At 37.5% G+C, this 21,779-nt stretch overlaps 1 protein-coding gene across 3 annotated transcripts in view; it reads left to right on the top strand.

The window, feature by feature from the left end:
- The window catches only part of CUNH12orf42 (chromosome unknown C12orf42 homolog), a 192,296-nt gene that overhangs the window by 124,555 nt on the left and 45,962 nt on the right, over positions 1–21,779 (top strand). For all 3 annotated transcript variants that reach the window (XM_032299490.1, XM_032299501.1, XM_032299510.1), the window contains one exon: positions 5,157–5,331. In XM_032299490.1, coding sequence (XP_032155381.1) covers positions 5,157–5,331 — 175 coding nt within the window. The remainder of the gene's footprint in view (positions 1–5,156; positions 5,332–21,779) is intronic.

The raw sequence follows: 21,779 nt of genomic DNA, 5'->3' as shown, positions 1-21,779 counted from the left end.
TCAGCTTAGTGTAACAGAGTGGCTAAAGGTTTACATACAGATCATTTGTCTCCAGACCCAGTTTGCCATCTGCATTGATCAGATCACAATACTTGGCAGTAGGTTATTTCATCGTAACGCTACATTGCATATGTCTCAGTGGCAAGAGATTAAGAACCATGATTAAAAACACACAGGGCATGATGACACCACGTCAAATAGATAATGCTTCATGTAGAAGAAATAATAGTTCGATTCAACATTTATATATTTAGACACTTGGATTTGTATATCTAGTGGCTATTCTCAATCACAAATTGATTTTCCACTTGCTGAAATCCCATTCTTATCTTATTGTACAGATCTTACTTTTCCATCAAAGAATGATTCTGGATTTCAGCAAAACCAATTTAGAAAACTTTCTGCCAAATAATAAGGCTGTTGGAGAAACCTATACTTTTGGTTTGGCATGCAGTGGTGGCACATTTTTCATGATCATATGAGATGAATACTGAGATGGAGAAACTCCAGTTTCTTTCCCTGTCCTCTAATTACAGATGCTGTTAGGTGTCCTGAAGTTGATGCTTCCATTACACATTGCCAAGAGAGAAAGAAAATATGCCTTCATTGGCTACTGTACTTGGAATGGCTCCTAAAACTAAGCAAGAAAACCAGTGTTCTTGGCAGGCAAACAATTGAAAAGTACAGGTGCTGGGAGTGTGCACAGCCCCAAAATCAACATGACTTGGGAGGAGAGGGGGTTAGATAACAAAGAAAGGTGCTTTTCATTCAGAGAAATTTATTTCTTTTAAATATTTGCAATCTGCAGCCGATAGCACATGAGGCCACTTGGCATTATTTCCCAACAAAGGGGAGGGCTGGTGGTAATGAGCAGATGCTTGAGTGGCCTGTGGCGTGAGGTACGCCATCCGTCAAGAAGATCAATATTTACTGTTCTTGTATCTTTGTGGTGAAAGTTTGCTCATCTTAAAAAAAAAAAAGGGTGGGGGTTGTGCTTTAATATATAGAGCATGGGTTTGATTTCAGGCAGTGAATCAACTAAAAGTCACAGGGTCTTCACAGAGTGGAATCAGCACCCATCTCCCCTGCCCAACGAAGAAATGTAAGGTGTTTTAAGGAGTAAGATGCATCTGACCCATGATGTGGGCCGTCTTTGTCTCCATTCATTCTTTTTCATTTCAGCAAATCATACCCTGATGAAAGGTACAGTTTGAATATGATACTGCATTTCAAAGTTTGTTTTAAAACAGATTAATTCCATTCAGTTAAATTCAACATATATCAATGAAGCAGCATGACTCGTAATAGGGACTGTGCTAGGCACTGGGCTGACCAAGATGAAGAAGATGAGGCTCACTGCTTTAGCTTTTTGGTGCCTCAGTTTTCCTACTTTGTCATACTTGGATCACAGAGAAGGCAGTCCTGTTAGATGGGGTTAGGGGCAAGAGATAAATAGATGGCGGGTCGTGACCAGCTCCTATACCATAGAAAGGATTTTGTGTTTGATTCTTTAGGTCAGAGTGTGATGGGCTGGGGATTTGTTCAAATTCAGATCCTGATTCAGTAGGTTTTAGGGTGAGGCCAGAGAATCTTCATATCTAACAAGCTCCCCAGTGAGGCTGGTGATGCTGGGTCCTGAGCCACACTTGAAGAAACAAGAAATTGATCACTTGTATCAGTCACCCAGGATAACTGCTAAAAGTGCACATCCCTGGGCTTATAGCTTTAGACATATGTGAATCAAAATTTGCATTTTATCATGTTTACCAGGTGATTTTTATGCATGGTATAGTTTGAGAACCACTATTTAAATGGTGAGAAATCAATGAACACTATTAAGTAGGCCAGTGCCATATTTAGACTTGGGTTTTAGAAAGGTAATGTGAGAAAGAGAATTCCATGGAGGTGAACTGCAAGCAGGGATGTGGATGAAGATGTCAATAGGTGGCAGAGGACTGCAGAGGAGGGAATGGGACTGGGGAACATTGAGAAAGTGAGGTTGACAGGAAATGGCTGTGCATAGATTTGAGGGATAAGGGAGGAAGAGGAGGCCTGGATGATCTTCTAGGTTCTGGTTTGGACACTTATATTGCTGGCTGTGCTGACTCTAAAATGAGGAGGCAGTATGGAATGGGGTTAAAAACATGGGCTTAGGAGTAGGAAAGAGTGGATTTGAGACTGGCTTTCAATACTTACTACTTCTATAGCTTTGATAAGTTACTTAGTTTTTCATCCATAAAATGGGGGTGGTAGTTGTTGCAGGATAGCATTAGCCCCATTTTGCAAAAGTAGAAACAGGAACAGCGAAGGTACGTTGTCTCAGCTTGTATAAAGAGCGGGGTGTGGAGATGAGACTTGGATGTGGGCCTTCATGATTCTACAGCCCCTGCTCTGAATTATCCCCTCCAAGATGGCCTATGCGCAGGTACTGTCTAGATGGACAGTGGCTCTAAGTTAGGAAAATCGTTTTTCTCTCATTTTGCTTTCTTTCAAGGTCCCTTTTGGTATCACTGCTGTTCCTGTGGTTCTCCTCTCTCTTCAAAATGGTAGAAATTCTCTCCTTTTCACTTATGTTAGCTCATCTGTGATGAGTTTTAAAAAAGACTTTACTAAATATCAAACAAATATAAAGAAAGAAAATGCTAGCAGCAAAAAAGTCTTATGATGTGTAGGTTTCTGACTCTTCCTTAGTTAATCTCCCATGCTCCATGAGTAGTATAACTGGACTGGGTCTCTCAAGTCCCAGCTGTTTCCTGCCGTTTAAGGGGTGTGTATCTTTTTAAGCTTCCACCTGTGTCTCCTGGGTCTACAGTCATGGAAAAGAGAGAGAGTTCCTACTCCAGTGCCCTCCTAGGACCCTCCCACTTAACTTATAGTTTGTGGCTTGAGTCACAGACATTTTCCTAAGGGGATGGGTAGATTTGGGTGAGTGAGAGGCCATGTGAAATGACAAGATGAAAACCTTACCCTTTCGATAAGACACTATTGCTCATGCAGGCATGATTTGATCTTGTACAGACTTAGTAAGTTAATGCTATCCTGAACACATAGTATTCATAATATCTAAACAGTACAATCCATACATTAATATCCAATATCCAAATCTATATAAATCTAAATTGATAATATCTAATTATATCCAAACAACAAAAATTACACATCAACACTCATGAAAAGTTGGTTCTGATTGCATGTTTAATGAGTGATTTTTATTTATTTATATTAATAGTTTTTAACTTTTATTTTAGTTCAGGAGTCTATGGGCAGGTTTATTATACAGGTCAACTGTGTAACACAGGGGTTGGTGTACAGATAACTTCCTCACAAGATAATAAGCATAGTACCTCATAGCGTATTTTTTTCTGATTATTTCCCTCTTCCCCCACTCTACCCTCAAATAGGCCCTAGGGCCCCTTGTTCCCTTTCTAGTATCCATGTTTTTGGTGGTTTAGCTTCCACTTAGTGTGGTATTTGGGTGTCTGTTCCTGTGTTCATTTGCTTAAGATAATGGTCTGCAGCTTCATCCACATTGCTGCAAAGGACATGGTAACATTCTTTTTTATGGCTGCATAGTATTCCATAGTGTATGTGTACCACATCTTTTTTTATCCAGTCCAACACTGATAGGCATTTGGATTGATTCCATGTCTTTACTATTGTGAGTAGTGCAGCAATGAAGATACACTTGCTTGTGTCTTTATGTTAGAATGATTTCTTTTGTGTATATCTATCCAATAATGTGATTGCTGGATCGAATGATAATTCTGTTTTAAGTTCTTTGAGAAGTCATCACACTGCTTTCCACAATGGCTGAACTAATTTACAATCCTACCAGCAGTGTGTAAGTGTTCCCTTTTCTCTGCAGTCTTGCATCTGTTATTATTTGACTTTTTAGTAATGACCATTCTAACTGGTATAAGATAGTATTTCATTGTGGTTTTGATTTTCATTTCTCTAATGATTAGTGATGCTGCACATTTTTTTGTGTGCTTATTGGCCACATGTATGTCTCATTTTGAAAAGTTTCTGCTTGAGTCCTTTGCCCATCTTTTAATGGAGTTGTTTGTTTTTTGCTTTTAAATTTGTTTCAGTTTCTCATAGATTCTGGATATTTCACCTTTGTAGGAAGCATAGTTTGCAAATATTTTCTCCTATTCTGTATGTTGTTTGTTTACTTTGTTTGTAGTTTCTTTTACTGTGCAGCGTCTTTAGTTTAATTAGATTCCATTTGTCAATTTTTGGTTTTGTTGCAATTGCTTTTGGTGTTGTTCTCATGAAGTCTTTGCCAAGCCCTATGTCCAGAATGGTATTGCCTAGGTTATCTTCCAAGGTTTTTATAGCTTTAGGCTTTAGAATGAGTAGTTTTTAATTTGAATGAAATCGGATCCTTATTTATGACCTTATTTCATATTATTATCCAATATCTTTGTATCTCTACCTCCTCTTTATTTTCTGTTTTTGTTATTTCAAGCCGACAAAGCTTGATTTAAGAGCCTCATCTTTTCCACCTTCTGACCCCCTTCCCTATCCCCTGCCTCTCCACTCTCTGACGTGTACACTGGCTCTTCCCAGTGCTTGCAATAACTCTCATCGAAGACCTCACATGGCTACTCCATCTCTGCCTGTTAATCCTTGTTTTCATGTCACCCTGTCTGAGGAGTATCTCTTATTTTTGTATATAAATCATTGCACGTCCCTAAACGTTTTTCCAATCCCTAAACATTTTCCATTCCCTTTAACTTCATCATGTTTTTCATCTTAGCAATAGAAAAATTACCATCCAATCTATTATATATTTGTTTATTTTTTGTCACCCTCCACTAATATGTCAATTTCCTGAGGGCAGAGACTTCACTCTTGTATCCCCAGTGTCTAGAGTAATATCTAGCATATAGTGTAACTGAATAAGATTTTTTTCAGTGAACAAAATATTAAGTTAATTGGCCTCTTTAATGAATACACGACAGGAATGTGCATGTAAAGGAACTAGAGTCAACTGTGATTGTTTTCAGGTTCGTTTCATTTAAAGAATAAAGAAGCAAAAATGTTTTTAAAATATCACTCACTTTAGGGAAGTAAGAGTATTAGGTGGCATGAATTATTTTGGAGCCATCGACCTAATTTTATTTTATGTATTTTCCTCCTCTGTCTTATAGCGCATCCCTCGTTATGAAAGAACTACAGTGCCCTGCTCCAGATTCATTAATCATATGAAGAATTTCTCTGAATCTCTTAAATTTCGTAGTCTACAGTTTCTAAATTCTCCTGATAAATTAAGACATAATCCCAAGAAAGACCATAGCTTCCAGAGAAACTCTGGAAGATGTACAGGTAATAATCATAAAGATTTTATTGAAAAACGCGTGTGCTATGTTTCAAAATGGCAACAAAAGAGGGAATTCATTGGCTCATGAAGTTAACAAATCCAAGGGTGGACTGGCTTCGGGTATGGCTGGATCCAGTGTTCACCAATAATATCATGATTTATTTCATTTTATTAATTTCCCGGTTGTCTTCACTAAGTTGGGTTTATTTTCAGAAAGGATAGCAATAACATACCCCCGCAGTTATAGGCATATCTGATTTTTAGAGTTTGTAATTTCAAAAGTACAGAAATCCCCTTGTTTCATTCATCTATAACAGTCTCCACTGCTTATCCAATGGCTCTGATTAGCCATACTTGCGTCTTTTGTTCACCCTTGGAATCTGGGTAGCTGGGAGAATGGAATACACCAGTAAACTTTCGCTACTTCTGAGGCAGGGGAGGTGGGCCATTTGACTGATAGCTGCACTTAAATTACACAAAATGTGTGTGTAAATTTTGTGTGTGTGTGTGTGTGTCTGTGTGAGTGAGAGAAAGAGAGAAAGGCAGAGAAAGATAGGGGAAGGATGATTTCCCTAAATAAACTGATACAGGGCAAGCAAAAGAACATCATTTTGTGTCAAGCCAAAATGATATATAATTATATTAGTTATATTCCCCATAACACTGGCACCATAGATGATTTTTGATAACTTGGGACTGTCCATAAACTCCATTTTTAGGACCATTTTGCTGACCTGAAAGGATACATTTAAATGTACCTTCAATTTATTACCTAAGAGAAAATGAAGTTTTTAGGACAACTGATAAAGGAGGTAACTGCTACATTTTTATTTGAACAATGCATTATTTTAGAATGTATTTATTCATTCACTCATATTTATACATTAATGAAATTCATTGCATATGTATTCATATCAGGGCCATTGAAAGGTTTTGTTGATTTTTATAATGGTTTCAAACTCTTGGAATAATGTGATTTGAATGAGTTTTCTTTTTGAGAATCACATTGTGCTACACACTCAAATTCTACTTAAAAAGAACTGAAAAATTTTGGGTGGGGAATAATACATTTACATGGTTCAAAAATCAAAAATATAAAGAGGTCTATAGTAGACAGTCTTTTTCCTACTTCTGCTCCAATCTGCCTCATTCCGCTTTCTCCCATGTGGAGACACTTATACTGTGTTCTTGAGAATCTTTCAATACTTTCTCTAAGCAAATAAAAGTGTGTTTATGAGCAAATGGAAATGTGCAGGTGAGCAGCAGTGTTCTGCATCTCACAGTCTTCACTAATCACTGTATCTTGAGGCTCTTCGCATATCAGTGCATTGAGTGCTTTCTTATTCATTTTTCTTTTCTTTTTTTTTCTTTCTTTATTATTTCTTGCATTTTTTTATTTCCATAGGTTTTTGGGAAACAGGTGGATTTTGGTTACACAAGTAAGTTCTTTAGTGGTGATTTGTGAGATTTTGGTGTACACATCACCAGAGCATTATACACTGAACCTAATTTGTAGTCTTTTATCCCTTATGCTCTTCCTACTATTTCCCCCCAAATCCTTAAAGTCCCTTGTATCATTCTCATGTCTTTGCATCCTTATAGCTTAGCTCCCACTTATGAGTGAGAACATTTGATGTTTGGTTTTCCATTCCTGAGTTACTTCACTTAGAACAATAGTCTCCAATCCCATCCAGGTTGCCATGAATGCCATTAATTCATTCCTTTTTATGGCTGAGTAGTATTCCATTACTTATATATCTCAGTATAAATATAACAGTATATATGTAACAGTATATATAACAGTCTATCTACTCATTGATTGATGGACATTTGGGCTGGTCCCACATTTTTGCAATTGTGAATTGTGCTTCTATAAATAAACATATGCAAATATCTTTTTCATATAATGAAATAAACAGACAACTGTGGGTTGTCTGTTTATTCTGCTTACTGTTCCTTTTGCTATGTGAAAGCTCTTAGGTTAATTAAGTCCCACCTATTTATCTTTGTTTTTATTGTATTTGCTTTTGGGTTTTTGGTCATGAAATCCTTGCCTAAGCCAATGTCTAGAAGGGTTTTTCTAATGTTATATTCTAGAATTTTTATAATTTTGGGTCTTAGATTTAAGTCCCTGATCCATCTTAAGTAGAATTTCGTATAAGGTGAGAGAGGAGGATCTAGTTTCATTCTTCTACATGTGGCTTGCCTATTATCTCAGCACCATTTGTTGAATAGGGTGTCCTTTCCTCACTTTATGTTTTTGTTTGGTGTGTGGAAGATCAGTTGGCTATAAGTATTGGGTTTATCTCTGGGTTTTCTATTCTGTCCCATTGGTCTATGTGCCTATTTTTATACCAGTACCTTGTTGTTTTGGTGACTATGGCCTTATAGTATAGTTTGATGTTGGGTAATGTGATGCTTCCAGATTTTTTATTTTTGGTTAGTTTTGCTTTGTCTATGTGGGCTCTTTTTTGGTTTCGTATGATTTTTCTAATTCCGTGAAGAATGATGGTGCTATTTTGATGGGAACTGCATTGAATTTGTAGATTGCTTTTGGCATTATGATCATTTTCACAGCATTGATCCTTCTCATCCCTGAGCATGGAATGTGTTTCCATTTGTTTGTGTGATCTATGATTTCTTTCAGCAATCTTTTGTAGTTTTCGTTGTTGAAGTCTTTCACCTCCTTGGTTAGGTATATTCCTAAGAATTTTATATTTTCCAGCTACTGTAAAAGGGGCTGAGTTTTTTTTTATTTGATTCTCAGCTTGGTCATTGTTGGTGTATAGCAAATCTGCTAATTTGTGTACATTAATTTTGTATCCTGAAACTTTGCTGGATTTATCAGTTCTAGGAGCTTTCTAAAGGAGTCTTTAGGGTTTTCTAAGTATACAGTTGTATCATCAGCAAACAGCAACAGGTTTCACTTCCTTTTTACTGATTTTGATGCCCTTGATATATTTCTCTTGCCTGATTGCTCTGGCTAGAACTTCCAGTACTATGTTGAATAGAAGTGTGAAGAGTGGGCATCCTTGTCTTCTTCCAGTTCTTAGAGGGAATACTTTCAGCTTTTCCTTGTTCAACATTATGTTGGCTGTGGGTTTGTCATAGATGACTTTTATTACATTGAGGTATGTCCCTTGTATGCTGACTTTGCTGAGGAGTTTAATCATAAAGGGATATTGAATTTTGTCAAATGCTTTTTCTGCATCTATTGAGTTTATATGAATTTTGTTTTTAATTCTGTTTATGTGGTGCATCATATTTATTGACTTGAATATGTTAAACCATTCCTACATCTCTGTTATGAAACTCACTTGATCATGGTGATTATCTTTTTGATATGCTGTTGGATTCAGTTAGCTAGTATTTTGTTATGGATTTTTGTATCTATGTTCATCAGGGATATTGGTCTGTAGATTTTTGTTATGTCCTTCCCTTGTTTTGGCATTAGGGTGATACCAGCTTCATAGAATGATTTAGGGAGGATTCACGCCTTCTCTCTCTTATGGAATAGTGTCAATAGGATCAGTACCAATTCTTCTTTGAATGTGTGGTAGAATTCAGCTGTGAATCTGTCTAGTCCTGGATTTTTTTTTCTGTTGGTAATTTTTTTTATTATCGTTGTTATTCATCTGTTCAGGGTTTCTAATTCTTCCTGATTTAAGCTAGGAGAGTTATGTATTTCTAGGAATTTATCCATCTCCTTTAGCTTTTCTATTTTATGTGGGTATAAAGGTGTTCATAGTAGCCTTGAATGATCTTTTGTATTTCTGTGGTGTTGGTTGTAATATCTGTCATTTTGTTTCCAGTTGAGCTTATTTGGATCTTCTCTCTTTTTGGTTAATCTTGTTAATGGTCTATTAATTTTATTTATCTTTTCAAAGAAGCAGGTTTTTGTTCATTTATTTTGTATTTCTTTTTTGTTTCGATTTCATTCAGTTCTGTTCTGATCTTTATTTCCTTTTCTCTGCTGGGTTTGGTTTGGGTTTGTTCTTATTTCTGTAGTTCCTTGAAGTGTAACCTTAGATTGTTTTTTTGTGCTCTTTCAGACTTTTTGATGTAGGCATATAAGGGTATGAACTTTCTTCCTAGTACCAAATTTGTTGTACCCAGAGATTTTTATAGGTTGTGTCACTATTATCATTTAGTTAAAAGAATTTTTAAATTTTCATCGATTTCATTGTTGACCCAATGATCATTCAGGAGGAGATTATTTAATTTCCATTGATTTGCATGGTTTTGAAGGTGTTTTTGGAGCTGATTTCCAGTTTTATTCCACTGTGGTCTGAGAGAGTACTTGATATAATGTCAATTTTCTTAAATGATTGAGATTTATTTTGTCACCTATCATACGGTCTATCTTGGAGAAAGTTTCATGCACTGATGAATGGAATATATGTTCTGCAGTTGTTTGGTAGACTGTTCTGTAAATATCTGTTAAGTCCATTTGTTCTAGGGTATAGTTTAAATCCATTGTTTCTTTGTTGACATTCTGTCATGATGACCTGTCTAGTGCTCTCAGTGGAGTATTGAAATCCCCAACTATTATTTTATTGCTGTCTATCTCACTTTTTAGGTCTAGTAGTAACTGTTTTATAAATTTGGGAGTTCCAGTGTCAGGTGCATATATATTTGGGATTGTGATATTTTCCTGATGGACAAGGCCTTTTATTATTATGTAATATCCCTCCTTGTCTTTTTTAAAGTGTTGTTGCTTTATAGTTTGTTTTGTCTGATATAACAATAGCTATTCTTCCTTGCTTTTGGTGTTCATTTGTAGGGAATGTCTTTTTCCACCCCTTTAGGTTAAGTTTGTATGAGTCCTGTGTGTCAGGTGAGTCTCCTGAAGGCAGAAGATACTTGGTTGGTGAATTCTTAGCCATTCTGCAATTCTGTATCTTTTAAGTGGAACATTTATGCCATTTACTTTCAACATTAGTATTGAGATATGAGGTACTAATCCATTCATCATGCTATCTGTTGCCTGTATACCTTGGTCTTTTTAAATTGTATTTTTGTTTTATAGGTCCTGTGAGATTTATGCTTTAAAGTGGTTGTGTTTTGGTGTGTTTCCAGGATTTCTTTTAAGATTTAGAATTCCTTTTAATATTTCTTATAGTGCTGGCTTGTTAGTGGCAAATTATCTCAGCATTTGTTTGTCTGAAAAAGACTATCTTTCCTTCATTTATGAAGCTTAGTTTCACTGGATACAAAATTCTTGGCTGATAATTGTTTTGTTTAGGAAGTCTGAAGATAGGGCCCCAATCCCTTTTAGCTTGTCAGGTTTCTGCTGAGAAATCTCCTCTACATCTGATAGTTTTTCCTTCATAGGGTATCTGGTGTGTTTGCCTCATAGCTCTTAAGATTCTTTCCTTCGTCTTGACTTTAGGTAACCTGATGACGGTGTGCCTAGGTGATAATCTTTTTGCAATGAGCTTCCCAAGTGTTATTTGTGCTTCTTGATTTGGATGTCTACATCTCTAGCAAGGCTGGGGAAGTTTTCCTCAGTTATTCCCCCAAATACGTTTTCCAAACTTTTAGATTTCTCTTCTTCCTCAGAAACACCAATTATTTTTAGGTTTGGTCATTTAACATAATCCCAGACTTCTTGGAGGTATTGTTCATTTTTTGAAATTCTTTTTTCTTTGTCTTTGTTAAATTGGGTTAATTTGCAAACCTTGTCTTCAAGCTCTGAAGTTCTTTCTTTTGCTTTTTTGATTCTATTCCTGAGAGTTTCTGGAACATTGTGCATTTCTCTGAGCATGTCCTTTATTTCCTGAAGTTTTGATTTTTTAAATTATGCAATTTCACTGAAAATTTCTCCCCTCATTTCTTCTATCATTTTTTTTTTAATTTCCTTAAATTGAACTTCACCTTTCTCTAGTGCTCCTTAATTGATCTTCTGAATTCTTTTTCAGATTAGTCAGGGATTTGTTTTTGGTTTGGATCCATTGCTGGTGAGCTAGTTTGATTTTTTGGGGGATGGTAAAGAACCTTGTTTTGTCGTATTACCAGAATTGTTTTGGTTCCTTCTCATTTAGGTAGGCTATGTCAGAGGGAAGATCTGGGGTTCAAGGCTGCTGTTCAGATTATTTTGTTCCATGGGGTATTCTCTTCATGTAGTCCTCTCCCCCTTTTCCTGGGAATGTGGTTTCCTGAGAGCTGAGCTGTAATGATTATTATTTCTCTTCTGGATCTAGCCAGCCAGCAGGGCTACCAGGCCCCAGGCTGGTACTGGGGGTTGTCTACACAGAGACCTGTGATGTGAACCGTTTGCTATGGATATCAGCACCTGCTCCAGTGGAGGTGGCAGGGGGGTGAAATGGACTTCGTCAGGGTCCTGAGTTTTGGTTGTTTAATGCACTGTTTTTGTGCTGGCTGGTCTCCTGCCGGGAGGTAGCACTTTCAAGACAGCATCAGCTATGGTAGTATAGGGTCTCCTGGGTCCTGCAGGAGCAATCCACTTTCTTCATAGGGTCTGTGGATTCTTTCAGCTTTTCTGGTGTATTTCTGCAGTAGTTCTGGAACAAAAGTTCATGATATGAGTCTCCACATGCTGCTTTGTCTGTCCCAGTGAGAGCTGCAATCTAGTCCTACCTTCTATCCACCATTTTTCTCCCAGATCCCTGTTAAAGTTTTGCAGTTGGAAACTGAAGGGGTGCAAGAGTGTAAACTGGTGATGGAATCCAGAGCCTCATTCATTTTTCTTATAACTTCAGAGTAATTTATTTTATGGATATACTTTATTTATTCTGCTTGTGCCCTTTGATGAACATTACTGATTTCCCCAAAGGGCCTAATAAAATCATATGGATTTCATATTTCATGGCTTTGATAGCACATACTAAAAATTGATTTTGACCTATCCTGCTTTTGCTAGTTTTATGGAAAGAGTAATTTAGGCTTATTTCCAGCCTACTGCAGTAACTCAGCAAAATAAATGTCAACTTCTTTATTCTTTTCAAAACACAAAGAGAAAATAATTGCTGCTGTTACTATCTGAAAAATGTGTAACTTTAAGATTTAGTATACCAGGATTTTGAGAGTTGAGATTATGGGTATAACTTTGAGAAATAGCATAGTTTATAATTACATGATTTGCTCTGATAGCCCTAAATTCCTTGATACTGGACATTTGACTTAGATTTGGAGAAATGAAGCCATTAGGCATGGTGGCATTGAGGAGGCACTGATGGGCGGGACTAGGAAGACAACATGGGAACCCTCCAGAAATGAGGGACTCACTTAGTTGTAGGTGGGACTCATCTTTAGGACAGATGAGCAGCATTTTGGTTCTGAGAGCCATGTCTGGATAGGAGCAGAGTCCTGTTGGTAGGGGGCGATTAGGGTGGAGTACTTGGGAATGGAGAAGAGCCATAGCTAGGTTGGTTACTAGGCAATGGGAACCATTACTTTTGAATGTGTACCACTTTGAAACATGTTTTTTCACTCTTCCCATTAAGACATGGAATTTATTTCTCCACCCCTTAGATCTCAGCTTGGCCACATGACTTGTTCTGGCTAATCAAACATTAAAAAATACTATATAAGTAAGTAATTTAAAAGTATTCGGGTTTGCCATCTCACTGATGGAAACCATTCCATCATTCTATGAATGAGCCTAAGATGATAAGAAACATGAAGTCGTCATCCCAACTGACAGCAGACATGTGGGTGAAGCCCCTACTACACCAACTAGCCTGTCAATTTTTAGGCATACAAGGGTTATCATCCTAAAATATCTAAGCTTAAGATGAGCAGACTCAGAGCAGGACATCCCAGTCAACCTGTAGAATCATGAAAAATAATAATTTTTTTAAAAGTTATGTTTTAGAATGGTTTATTATTCAGTAAAAGCTAACTGATAACACCACCCAGAGTTTTAGTGGTGGTTACCAACCTCAGATTTACTGCTGCCTAAATTTATTCCATAGATAACATTGTTACCCCACGTTAAAGCAAATGTAGCACCTGCCCTACCTGACCAATGAAAGGGGTTAAAGCTGATCCACAAAAGAAACTTGGAGTTTTTGGTGAAGATTGACTCCATGTTATCCCTTTATCAGTGGAGTGTCAGCCCCTGATTTTTCTCTCCTGGTTATGATCATGATGTCAGATGCCAGGCCCAGTATGATGGCAATGGTCAAAGAAGGAGTTTTCAGAGTCCCAAATGGCTGAGCAACTGGGACCTTGCCTGCAGCAGACAGATGGAACATTCCTCTTATAACATACTTGACCCTTTGGTTAAAAGCAACAAATCTGCATTTACTTAAAATAACAAATAGGGATTAGATTGCTATTTTTGCATTAAAAAGCCACCCAGGTGGCATGAAGAGAACAGAAAATGGAACATTATAAAGCTATATGTAATTTCTTACCAGCTGAGCAGAAGTTAACAAAGGAGACCATTTTGCCTAATACTCCTGAATAGATACAGACATTCCAATGGGCATGTTTAAAGAGGTTTTTATATGTGACTTAGAATTGAGATCCAAGCTGGGGTAAAAAGTTTTGGAGTCATCAGGAGGTGATAAGGAATTCTTGAGAGTAAATGAGATGATCAAGAGAAGGGAGGAGACATAAAAGGGAGGAAGCTGAGAAGCCATGTGACCTAGAAAGGTAGGGAAGGAACAGAAGGTAACAAGAGGCATTATGGTTAGAAGCGCCCAGTCTGGAGTTAGACTTTTGAGTTTTAATTCCAAATTCACCATTGACTTTGGGCCTAACTTCTCTGCACTTTAGTTGGCTCTGAGTTAAAATGAGGATCATGATATATCTAATTTCTAGGATTTATTGTGAGAGATAAATGTCACAATATAGTTAAAGTCCTTGAAACAGTGTCTGTTTCATATTTAATATCCAGTAATTACTAGCATTATTTTTACAGCAATCAAAGGATTTCATGAGTTTCAAGAAAAGGGAAAGGATAGTTAGCATCCAATACTAAGAGAGGACAATTAAGAAATGTACTAAGAGTGCCCATTTGATTTAACACCTAGGATGTCTTGCTAAAATTGACAAGAACTCTTTTTCTAGAGTCATGTTGCTCAAACTAGTCTGCTGAGACTTGAGGAGTGAGGAGATAGTAAGGCCATTGGCAATCCAGGCCTAGCTCAATCACTAGCTGTGTGACCTTGTACAAACTGTTTAACCTCTCTGGGTTCATCTCCTTGGCTATACACAGACTGGATGATCAAATTTCCATTTAAAAAATATTCTTCAGTCAACTGATGAGAACCTGGATGGTCAATAAGCAGATTGTTGCAGAAATGATTTTTTTTTTTTCCTTTCAGATGGGAGGGTTGATGACCAGCCAAAATGCAAGGCATCTCACTTCTCATTTTCCTTGGTGCTGCTACCTTCAGAGCCAGACACATACACCAGTACAGAAGTAGATGCAGACAAGAGTGTAGGCATGTATGTGCAAACAAACCTACACATACAAACACAAATCACACTCTTCAGAGATCCATATGATAAGACTACTCATAAGCAGATTAGGCCACAGACCACAGATTCAGCCAACACTTAACTGACCACCTGCCATGTGCTGAGTGCTCTGCTAGAAGCTGGGTGCACACAGATACATCAATCACTGTGATTTTTCTCAAAGGGGAAATACTCTAAGGACAAGGAAGCTGGCTGACAAGTTCTATGATACAGTTTAGCAAATATTATTTATTTTTTATTTTTAATGGGTGCATTATAATTGCATGTATCTGAGGGGTACACTGTGATGTTTTAATATATGTATTCATTAATATATGTTTTAATATATATATTCATTTAATGATCAATCAGGGTAATTAGCTTATCCATCACTCAAACGTCTATCATTTCTTTGTGTTGAGAACATTCAGAATCCCTTCTTCTAGTTATTTGATAATATACAATATAACATTGTTAACTATAGGCCAGAGATGGTGGTTCACACCTGAAATCCCAGCACTTTGAGAGGCCAAGGTAGGGGAAATCAGTTGAGCCCAGGAATTCGAGACCAGCCTAGGCTGTATAGTGAGACACCATCTCTACAACCAAACCAAACCAAAACAAAATTCTTAAATTTAGTCACCCTACAGTGTAATAGAACACCCCAACTTACTCCTCCTGTTTATCTATAATTTTATACGCATTCATCAATCTAAAAAATATTTATTAAATGCTGACTCTGCACCAAATACTGTTCTGGGTACTGGGGACAGCTATAGGAAAAATATGGATAAAGTCTTACCGTGTAAAATTATTTCTGAAAGGGAGGCCTCACAAACGTTCAGATTGCTGATGAACTGCATTGATTGTTATCAACCAAGTGATCTCAGAATGTTACCTGGGAGGTCTTCCAGCTGCTGGCTTCAGTCTTTGCAGCAGTATAGGGACCATGACATAGAGAATGTGGGCAGATGGGAGGCTGAAAGGTGAGAGGGACGCTGAGATCTCATTTACTTGGGCTAGTCCAGTTTCACTTGGAAGCCATAATTCTCCCTAGAACTGAAAGCCACGCACTTCTCATGTTTTCAAATGTGCTTTGGGAAGGCTTCTGTGACTATTACCATCCACCGTCATTCTGCTGGACCAATAGCAGCCTCAGACCAACTTCTTCCTTGAAAAAGTGTCAAAGATTGGAGACCGCTATATTGTACACCGCAGAGGTTTTGTGTAGAAGTCTCATTGTTGCTTCTCCCAGGTAGAATAAGAAGAGATGAAATGGCTTTAAAACATCTTAGTTTGTACAGATATACTTCATGCTAGGTTTCAGAATCATATAGGCAATGGAAAGTAGTGAAGCCTGATTAAGCCTTGCTGGGTAACTTTCTCTCTCTCTCTGGTTCCCTGAAGATTTATTTCTCTTTCTTTGACATATCCAAAGACTCCCATTCCTCTCACACTAAAGCTTGTGAGAAACCTCTCAGATGCTGACAGGACTCTTTCAGGTTGCTCACTTTAGTGAAGGGTTGGTGGTTCCCACTGGACCCTTGAATATTTCTGCATCATTCTCACCACTGTTTTTGCAAAATGCTTGGATTAGGATTTTTCCATCTCTCTCCTTGGTGAAAACCACTTTTCATGAGTTGACAGAAATTTGCATTTGGGGGCAGTTTTTAGTTGTTCGGCTTTTGGGGAGAAATGATGCAAATACAAACTCAGGCTTAGTTCTTAGGAAATTCAGGAAGTGTCTCCCAGAAAGGGAGGGGTAGAAGGACATTTGTCAAAGTGCCTCTGCTGCGGGTCCTCACATAAACGCACTTTCTCTTTTGTTTGTGCTGGACCCTGAAGAATAAAACTCAAGCACAAAGCAGAGGAGGTACTGCCAAGTGAATGCGCAGTTTCCTAATTCATGTGGATCAAAACGTTCAAGTTTTGATTCTGTAAAGAATCTTTCTTAGCATGCTGGATTAATCACATGGATTAATAAAACACAGCCGCCTTCTCTCACTGGTGCCTTCAAACCTTTGTACTTGCCCCCCACCCCCTCTTTTTTATTTTTTTTAATCCAATGGAACTCTATGGGAACAGAACAGGTGACACTTTTCTATGAGCCCCATGGCCATCAGTCCATTGGTCCAACCCCTGTGGAAGTTCGGCTCCCTGCATTTATCAGTGTGCAAAAGTCTTGTTTTGTGCCTTGAGGAAAACTCAAGGTGTCTTTTAGACTCTACATTTTGTGTAGTTTCGCTATGAGTGAAAAGTACCACCCTGAAGTTCTTTACTTGCAAACAAAAGCAAAGGCTAAATGAAAGGCAATTAGTACATGGTGATTAGGGCTTTGGTTAGGTGAATACGCATTTGTCTTAACTCTGTTTAGCCTATTTACCTTTGATAAACCTACACCTCTCCGTTTTCTGGGACAAGACCAGTTGCCCTGTGTCTGATTTGACCACAGCAACAACTGACGTTCCTTGAACTTGACTATGTGCCAGGTAGCGTTAGGACACTTTACCTCAAGTATCCATTTCATCCTTATAAAAATCCCATGGCATAGTCAGTCATATTATTATCTCCATTTTCTGATAAAATAAATGATTGTATTGAGACAACTCAGATCTGGTGCCCTTCATAGCCTGTGACCATAACCCATGCTGCTATTCTTCCTTGCCTGAAGCCTGTTTGTTTAAGCCTGTTAAATGCTGCCTTCAACATTTAGATTCATGTTCCCACTCTATGTTTTAATGTTTCTTAGCGCATGGGGCCTTCTTTAAAGAGGTAAGATATTATGGTAGATCATTTCCCATTTCAGCCCTTAGTTGTTGTTATTCATTAGTTAGGGAACCATTATTGAAAGCCTCAGAAGAAAAAAATAATACAGAAGGAGAATCGGATAGAGGGAGCGGCTGAAAATGGGAGAAAAGCCGAGTCTTGGAATGCACCAAAATATATGGATACTTTGATATCTGGTACTTAACTTGTTTTAGGGCCATTGTGATAGAGTGAAGGTATTTATTTTTATTCCTCATAGTCTCTATCCTACACAACACCATCCCCTTTTCCTTCCCTCTATAGTGAGAATTCTTTTTTTTCTCTTTGCTTACTTGGTCTCTGCTTCAAATTTATAAGCAGGGAAGAATTCTGCCCCTACCAGTTAGCTCCTTGGCCTTTCTTAGGCAGATCAAGGGCAATGAATAAGTGAAGAACCAGAGAAAGAGAAAGCAGAAAAATTACAGGAGTAAGAGAAGAAGAAAAAGGAGGAAGGGCAAGGGAGCCTGTGGTGGTAGCTGGGTGAGGGTGGGCTCTTGGGGGCTTGGAGCAGGGGAGGATTGGGGAGAAGAAGGGAAGTACAGCTTTTGTGTATACCGAAGAGAGACTGAGGGGGGAGAAAGAGAGGAAGAGGGTGGAGGAAAAAGGGGGATAGAGAGGGAGAAAATGAGCAAAAGTTAAGAAAAGAGGCTTTTAAGGAATTTGTTGTATCTTATGAATCTAAACCTTCAGTTTTTTCTCAAAAGACTGAAATTAAGATTTAAATTGTTCTTCAGTTATTTTTGGACATCAGTTAAAGTTTATTTTATCAAGATTTCTAGGCACATGTAGGCCAGAAGGGACCATGAGTGGGCTCCACTTCTTGGGTGTGACACATCTTAAAATCACCAGGCTGTGTGCATATGTTCTACCTGACTTCTTGGTCTGACTCTATCACTAAAATATGTGGGAAATGCTAGTTGTTCCGCCTGAGGCATGTGTGAGGTAGCTGCTCTATTTATTCAGTTTTTATTCAAAATAATATGTGCTGAATGTGCAAATCAGTAGTGAAGAAGACATGGTCCTTGCCCTTTGATAAAAGAGAAACTTCAGCTGAATTAAACGTAAAGGAGTTTAACTGAGCAATAAACAATTCTCTAGTCAGGCAGCCTCCAGAGCCAGTATAGCCTCTGAGACTCCTGTGGAGCCACGAGATGGAGGAAGATTTATGGACAGAAAAGGGAAAAGGACGAACATTAAACGGAAGTTAGGTACAGAAACAGCTGGATTGGTTACAGGTTGGCATTTGCCTTATTTAAACATGGTTCAAACAGTTGGCTACTATTTAATTGGCCAAAACTTGATGATTTGTAGAAGTGCAAACTGTGGTCTGCCTAAACTTCCACTTGTTACAGTTCATGATGTATAGAAAAACCTTTAGGCTGAATGTAAAATGTGTAAGGAGGCAGCTTTAGGCTAAACTTGATTTAACACCTTATAGAGTTTATTTTCTAGTCAAGGGAGCAGTCAATAAACTACTAAAATATACAAACAATACAGTTACAGAATTCAAAAGGGACTACATGGAAGGTAAACTTGAAGTAAGTCCCTGTGAAAGTGACAGTTAAACCTGGGTCTGAAAGTAAGGACCTAGTTATACGAAGAACTCTGGAGAAAAAAACAGTATCTTAGTAATTTTTAGGGAAATACCTGGGAAATATATATTTTAATAATATTTTATCACTTCTCTCTTTCTGAAAATCAGGGTACTCAGACAGATTAGATATACCTGATCTGAACAATAGAGAGAAAACAGACTGAGAAAAAAAGAACATTATCAAGGATGTGTGGGACAATAACAAAGTGCTAACATTTGCATTGTTGAGGTTCTGCAGAAGAGTAGAAAGTGGGACTGGAAAAGTACTAGAGTCCCCTCTTATCCACAGAGGAGATATGTACTGAGATCCCCCAGTGGATGTCTGACACAATGGATAGTACCAGATCCTATATGTGCTATGTTTTCTCCTATACATAGATGGGTAAAGTTTAATTTATAAATGAGGCACAGTAAGAGTAACGACAATTACTACTAATAAAATAGAGCCACTATAAACTTATGCCAGTATCACTACTCTTGTGTGTTGGTACCATTATTAACTAAAACAAAGATCACTTGAACATAAGCACTGTGACACTGTGGCAGCCGATCTGATAACCAAGACGACCAGGAAGTATCTAGTGGGCAGGTAGCATATGCAGCACGGATACACTGGACAACGGGGTGATTCACCCCTTAGGTGGGATGGAGCAAGAAGTCATGAGATTTCATCATGCTATTCAGAATGGTGCATAATTTAAAATGTATGAGTTGTTTATTTCCAGAATTTTCCATTTAATATTTCCAGACTGCGGTTGAGTGTAGATAACTGAAACCATGGAAAGTGAAACCGTGGATAAGGGGGTTTTCGGTATTTGAAGAAATAATGGCTGAAAACTTCCTAAATTTGGTCATTATCTTCCTAAATTTGGCCACTAAAATAATGACCAAATTTAGTGTTTTTCAAAATACATTTAATATTTTCCAAAATACTCTTCAATTTGTATTTTTATAATTGAAAAATGTATGAAAAAGTATACTTTGACTCCTTTGCAAAGCAAGGAATTTTGTGGACTATACTTATCCTAATGCAATTTAACTTCCCATTCTTTGTTTATATCATTTAGAATTTGGACATTTTCAAGTAAAATTTTAAAGAAGCACATTTACTTGGTTATTTCCTGATCCTTTGCATATCTTAAAAAAATTTTACCATTGTCTTTCCATGTGAATAAAAATTTAACAAGAAGTAAAGTTATTTAGTATTTGTAGATGTTAGGACATTGTCTTTGGCATTTGAAATTGCATTAAAAGAAGCATGGTACCAACCTTATTTTTGTACAGAAGTAGATGTTCTTTATTTTTCTACCGAGATACTTTCACAGTTTTTCTTTATGAAAAAAAAAAAAACAAAAAAAACAGATGAAAAGTAAAATTTGCTAGGTTAAGTTAATATAGGACTCCTTTACATTAATATTACTTAAAACACAGTGAGCTCTTTTGGTTTGAATTATCAGGATTTTTTATCCTCATTTTTCTTAAATTATATCTTTGCTTCTTGATTAGATTTCAGTTACTCTTTCTATGTTTTCATCTGGGAATACTGAAATTTCCTAGGTTCAATCTCTGTTCTTTGTCCTGATCCTCATTCTCTCACAACTGTCATTTCTTTGTTCTTTTTCTTTATTAAAGGTGGGCTTCTCAAGTTTGTTTTGCATATTGGGATTCTGTCAAGTACAACTAACAGAAGCTGTCATGCCCAGTATAGGGACCCTGCCCTAGTTTCTTTCCTCTTCTCAAGATGGCCTCAGATTCTAGAAGAGCCCTCTACCTTTGTCAGTGAGCAGACTCTTCTCAGAAGCTCTCAGTAGACGCCCCCTCAGATCTTATGGACTTTAACTAAGTCATGTGATCTCCTTTAAACTAATCACAGAAAGAGGAATGAGACTACCATTAGTAGAGACTTTCCCTTGAGCTGGGAAAAGGATGATTCCTTTGAGGTATGGATATAGAACAAAACGGATTTCTATTTGTGAAGAACATGATTTCTATTTGCATCAACAATGTCTTCTGTATCCTCCTCACTATTGATTTGATTTTTTTATTGTGTTGGTTATTCAATTTACTCATCCATTTGCTATTGGACATTTAATTTCCTTGCAATTGTTCCTTATCTCACCCTGCTCTGTTTTGTCTCTGCTGATTGGTCTTTGCTGCTTATCCTGTTATTTTTAACCATCAAAAGCTCTTATATTGCCATCTTATCCTGTTCTTTTCCTGGTTTCTGTTCCTGTTCAGTAAGGCTATGTCTTTTGTATGACATTGAGGATGCCAAACTCTTTTTCAAAAATTCCCAAAATGACTGGTTGCAGGTTTCTCTGAGACTTCAAGACAACCTTCTCTGTTTTGCTATAGAAAAGTACCTATTATGCTTATAGGTAGCATTATATGAATTCATATTTTTAAAAATCTTTGAACAGCAGTCTCTCTGGTCCTTGGTGTTTTTTAGAAGACATATTGTACAGGTGTCATTTGCTTCTCTTCATTGTCCACTTGGAAGTTATTTGAATCTTTCTTTAGTTGATACACATAGGCCAGGCCTGTTCTCAAGGTTTTGCCTACATCCATCTAGTGTTCTTCTCCCACAAAAAGGTGAGATCTTCCTCCATTGTCTTGTTTTCT

Source organism: Sapajus apella, unplaced genomic scaffold, assembly GCF_009761245.1.
Source record: "Sapajus apella isolate SASKATOON/1434 unplaced genomic scaffold, GSC_monkey_1.0 scaffold2, whole genome shotgun sequence".
Classification (NCBI taxonomy): domain Eukaryota; kingdom Metazoa; phylum Chordata; class Mammalia; order Primates; family Cebidae; genus Sapajus; species Sapajus apella.
Note: the sequence above shows the minus strand (reverse complement) of the source record. Positions and strands in the feature narration are given on the sequence as shown.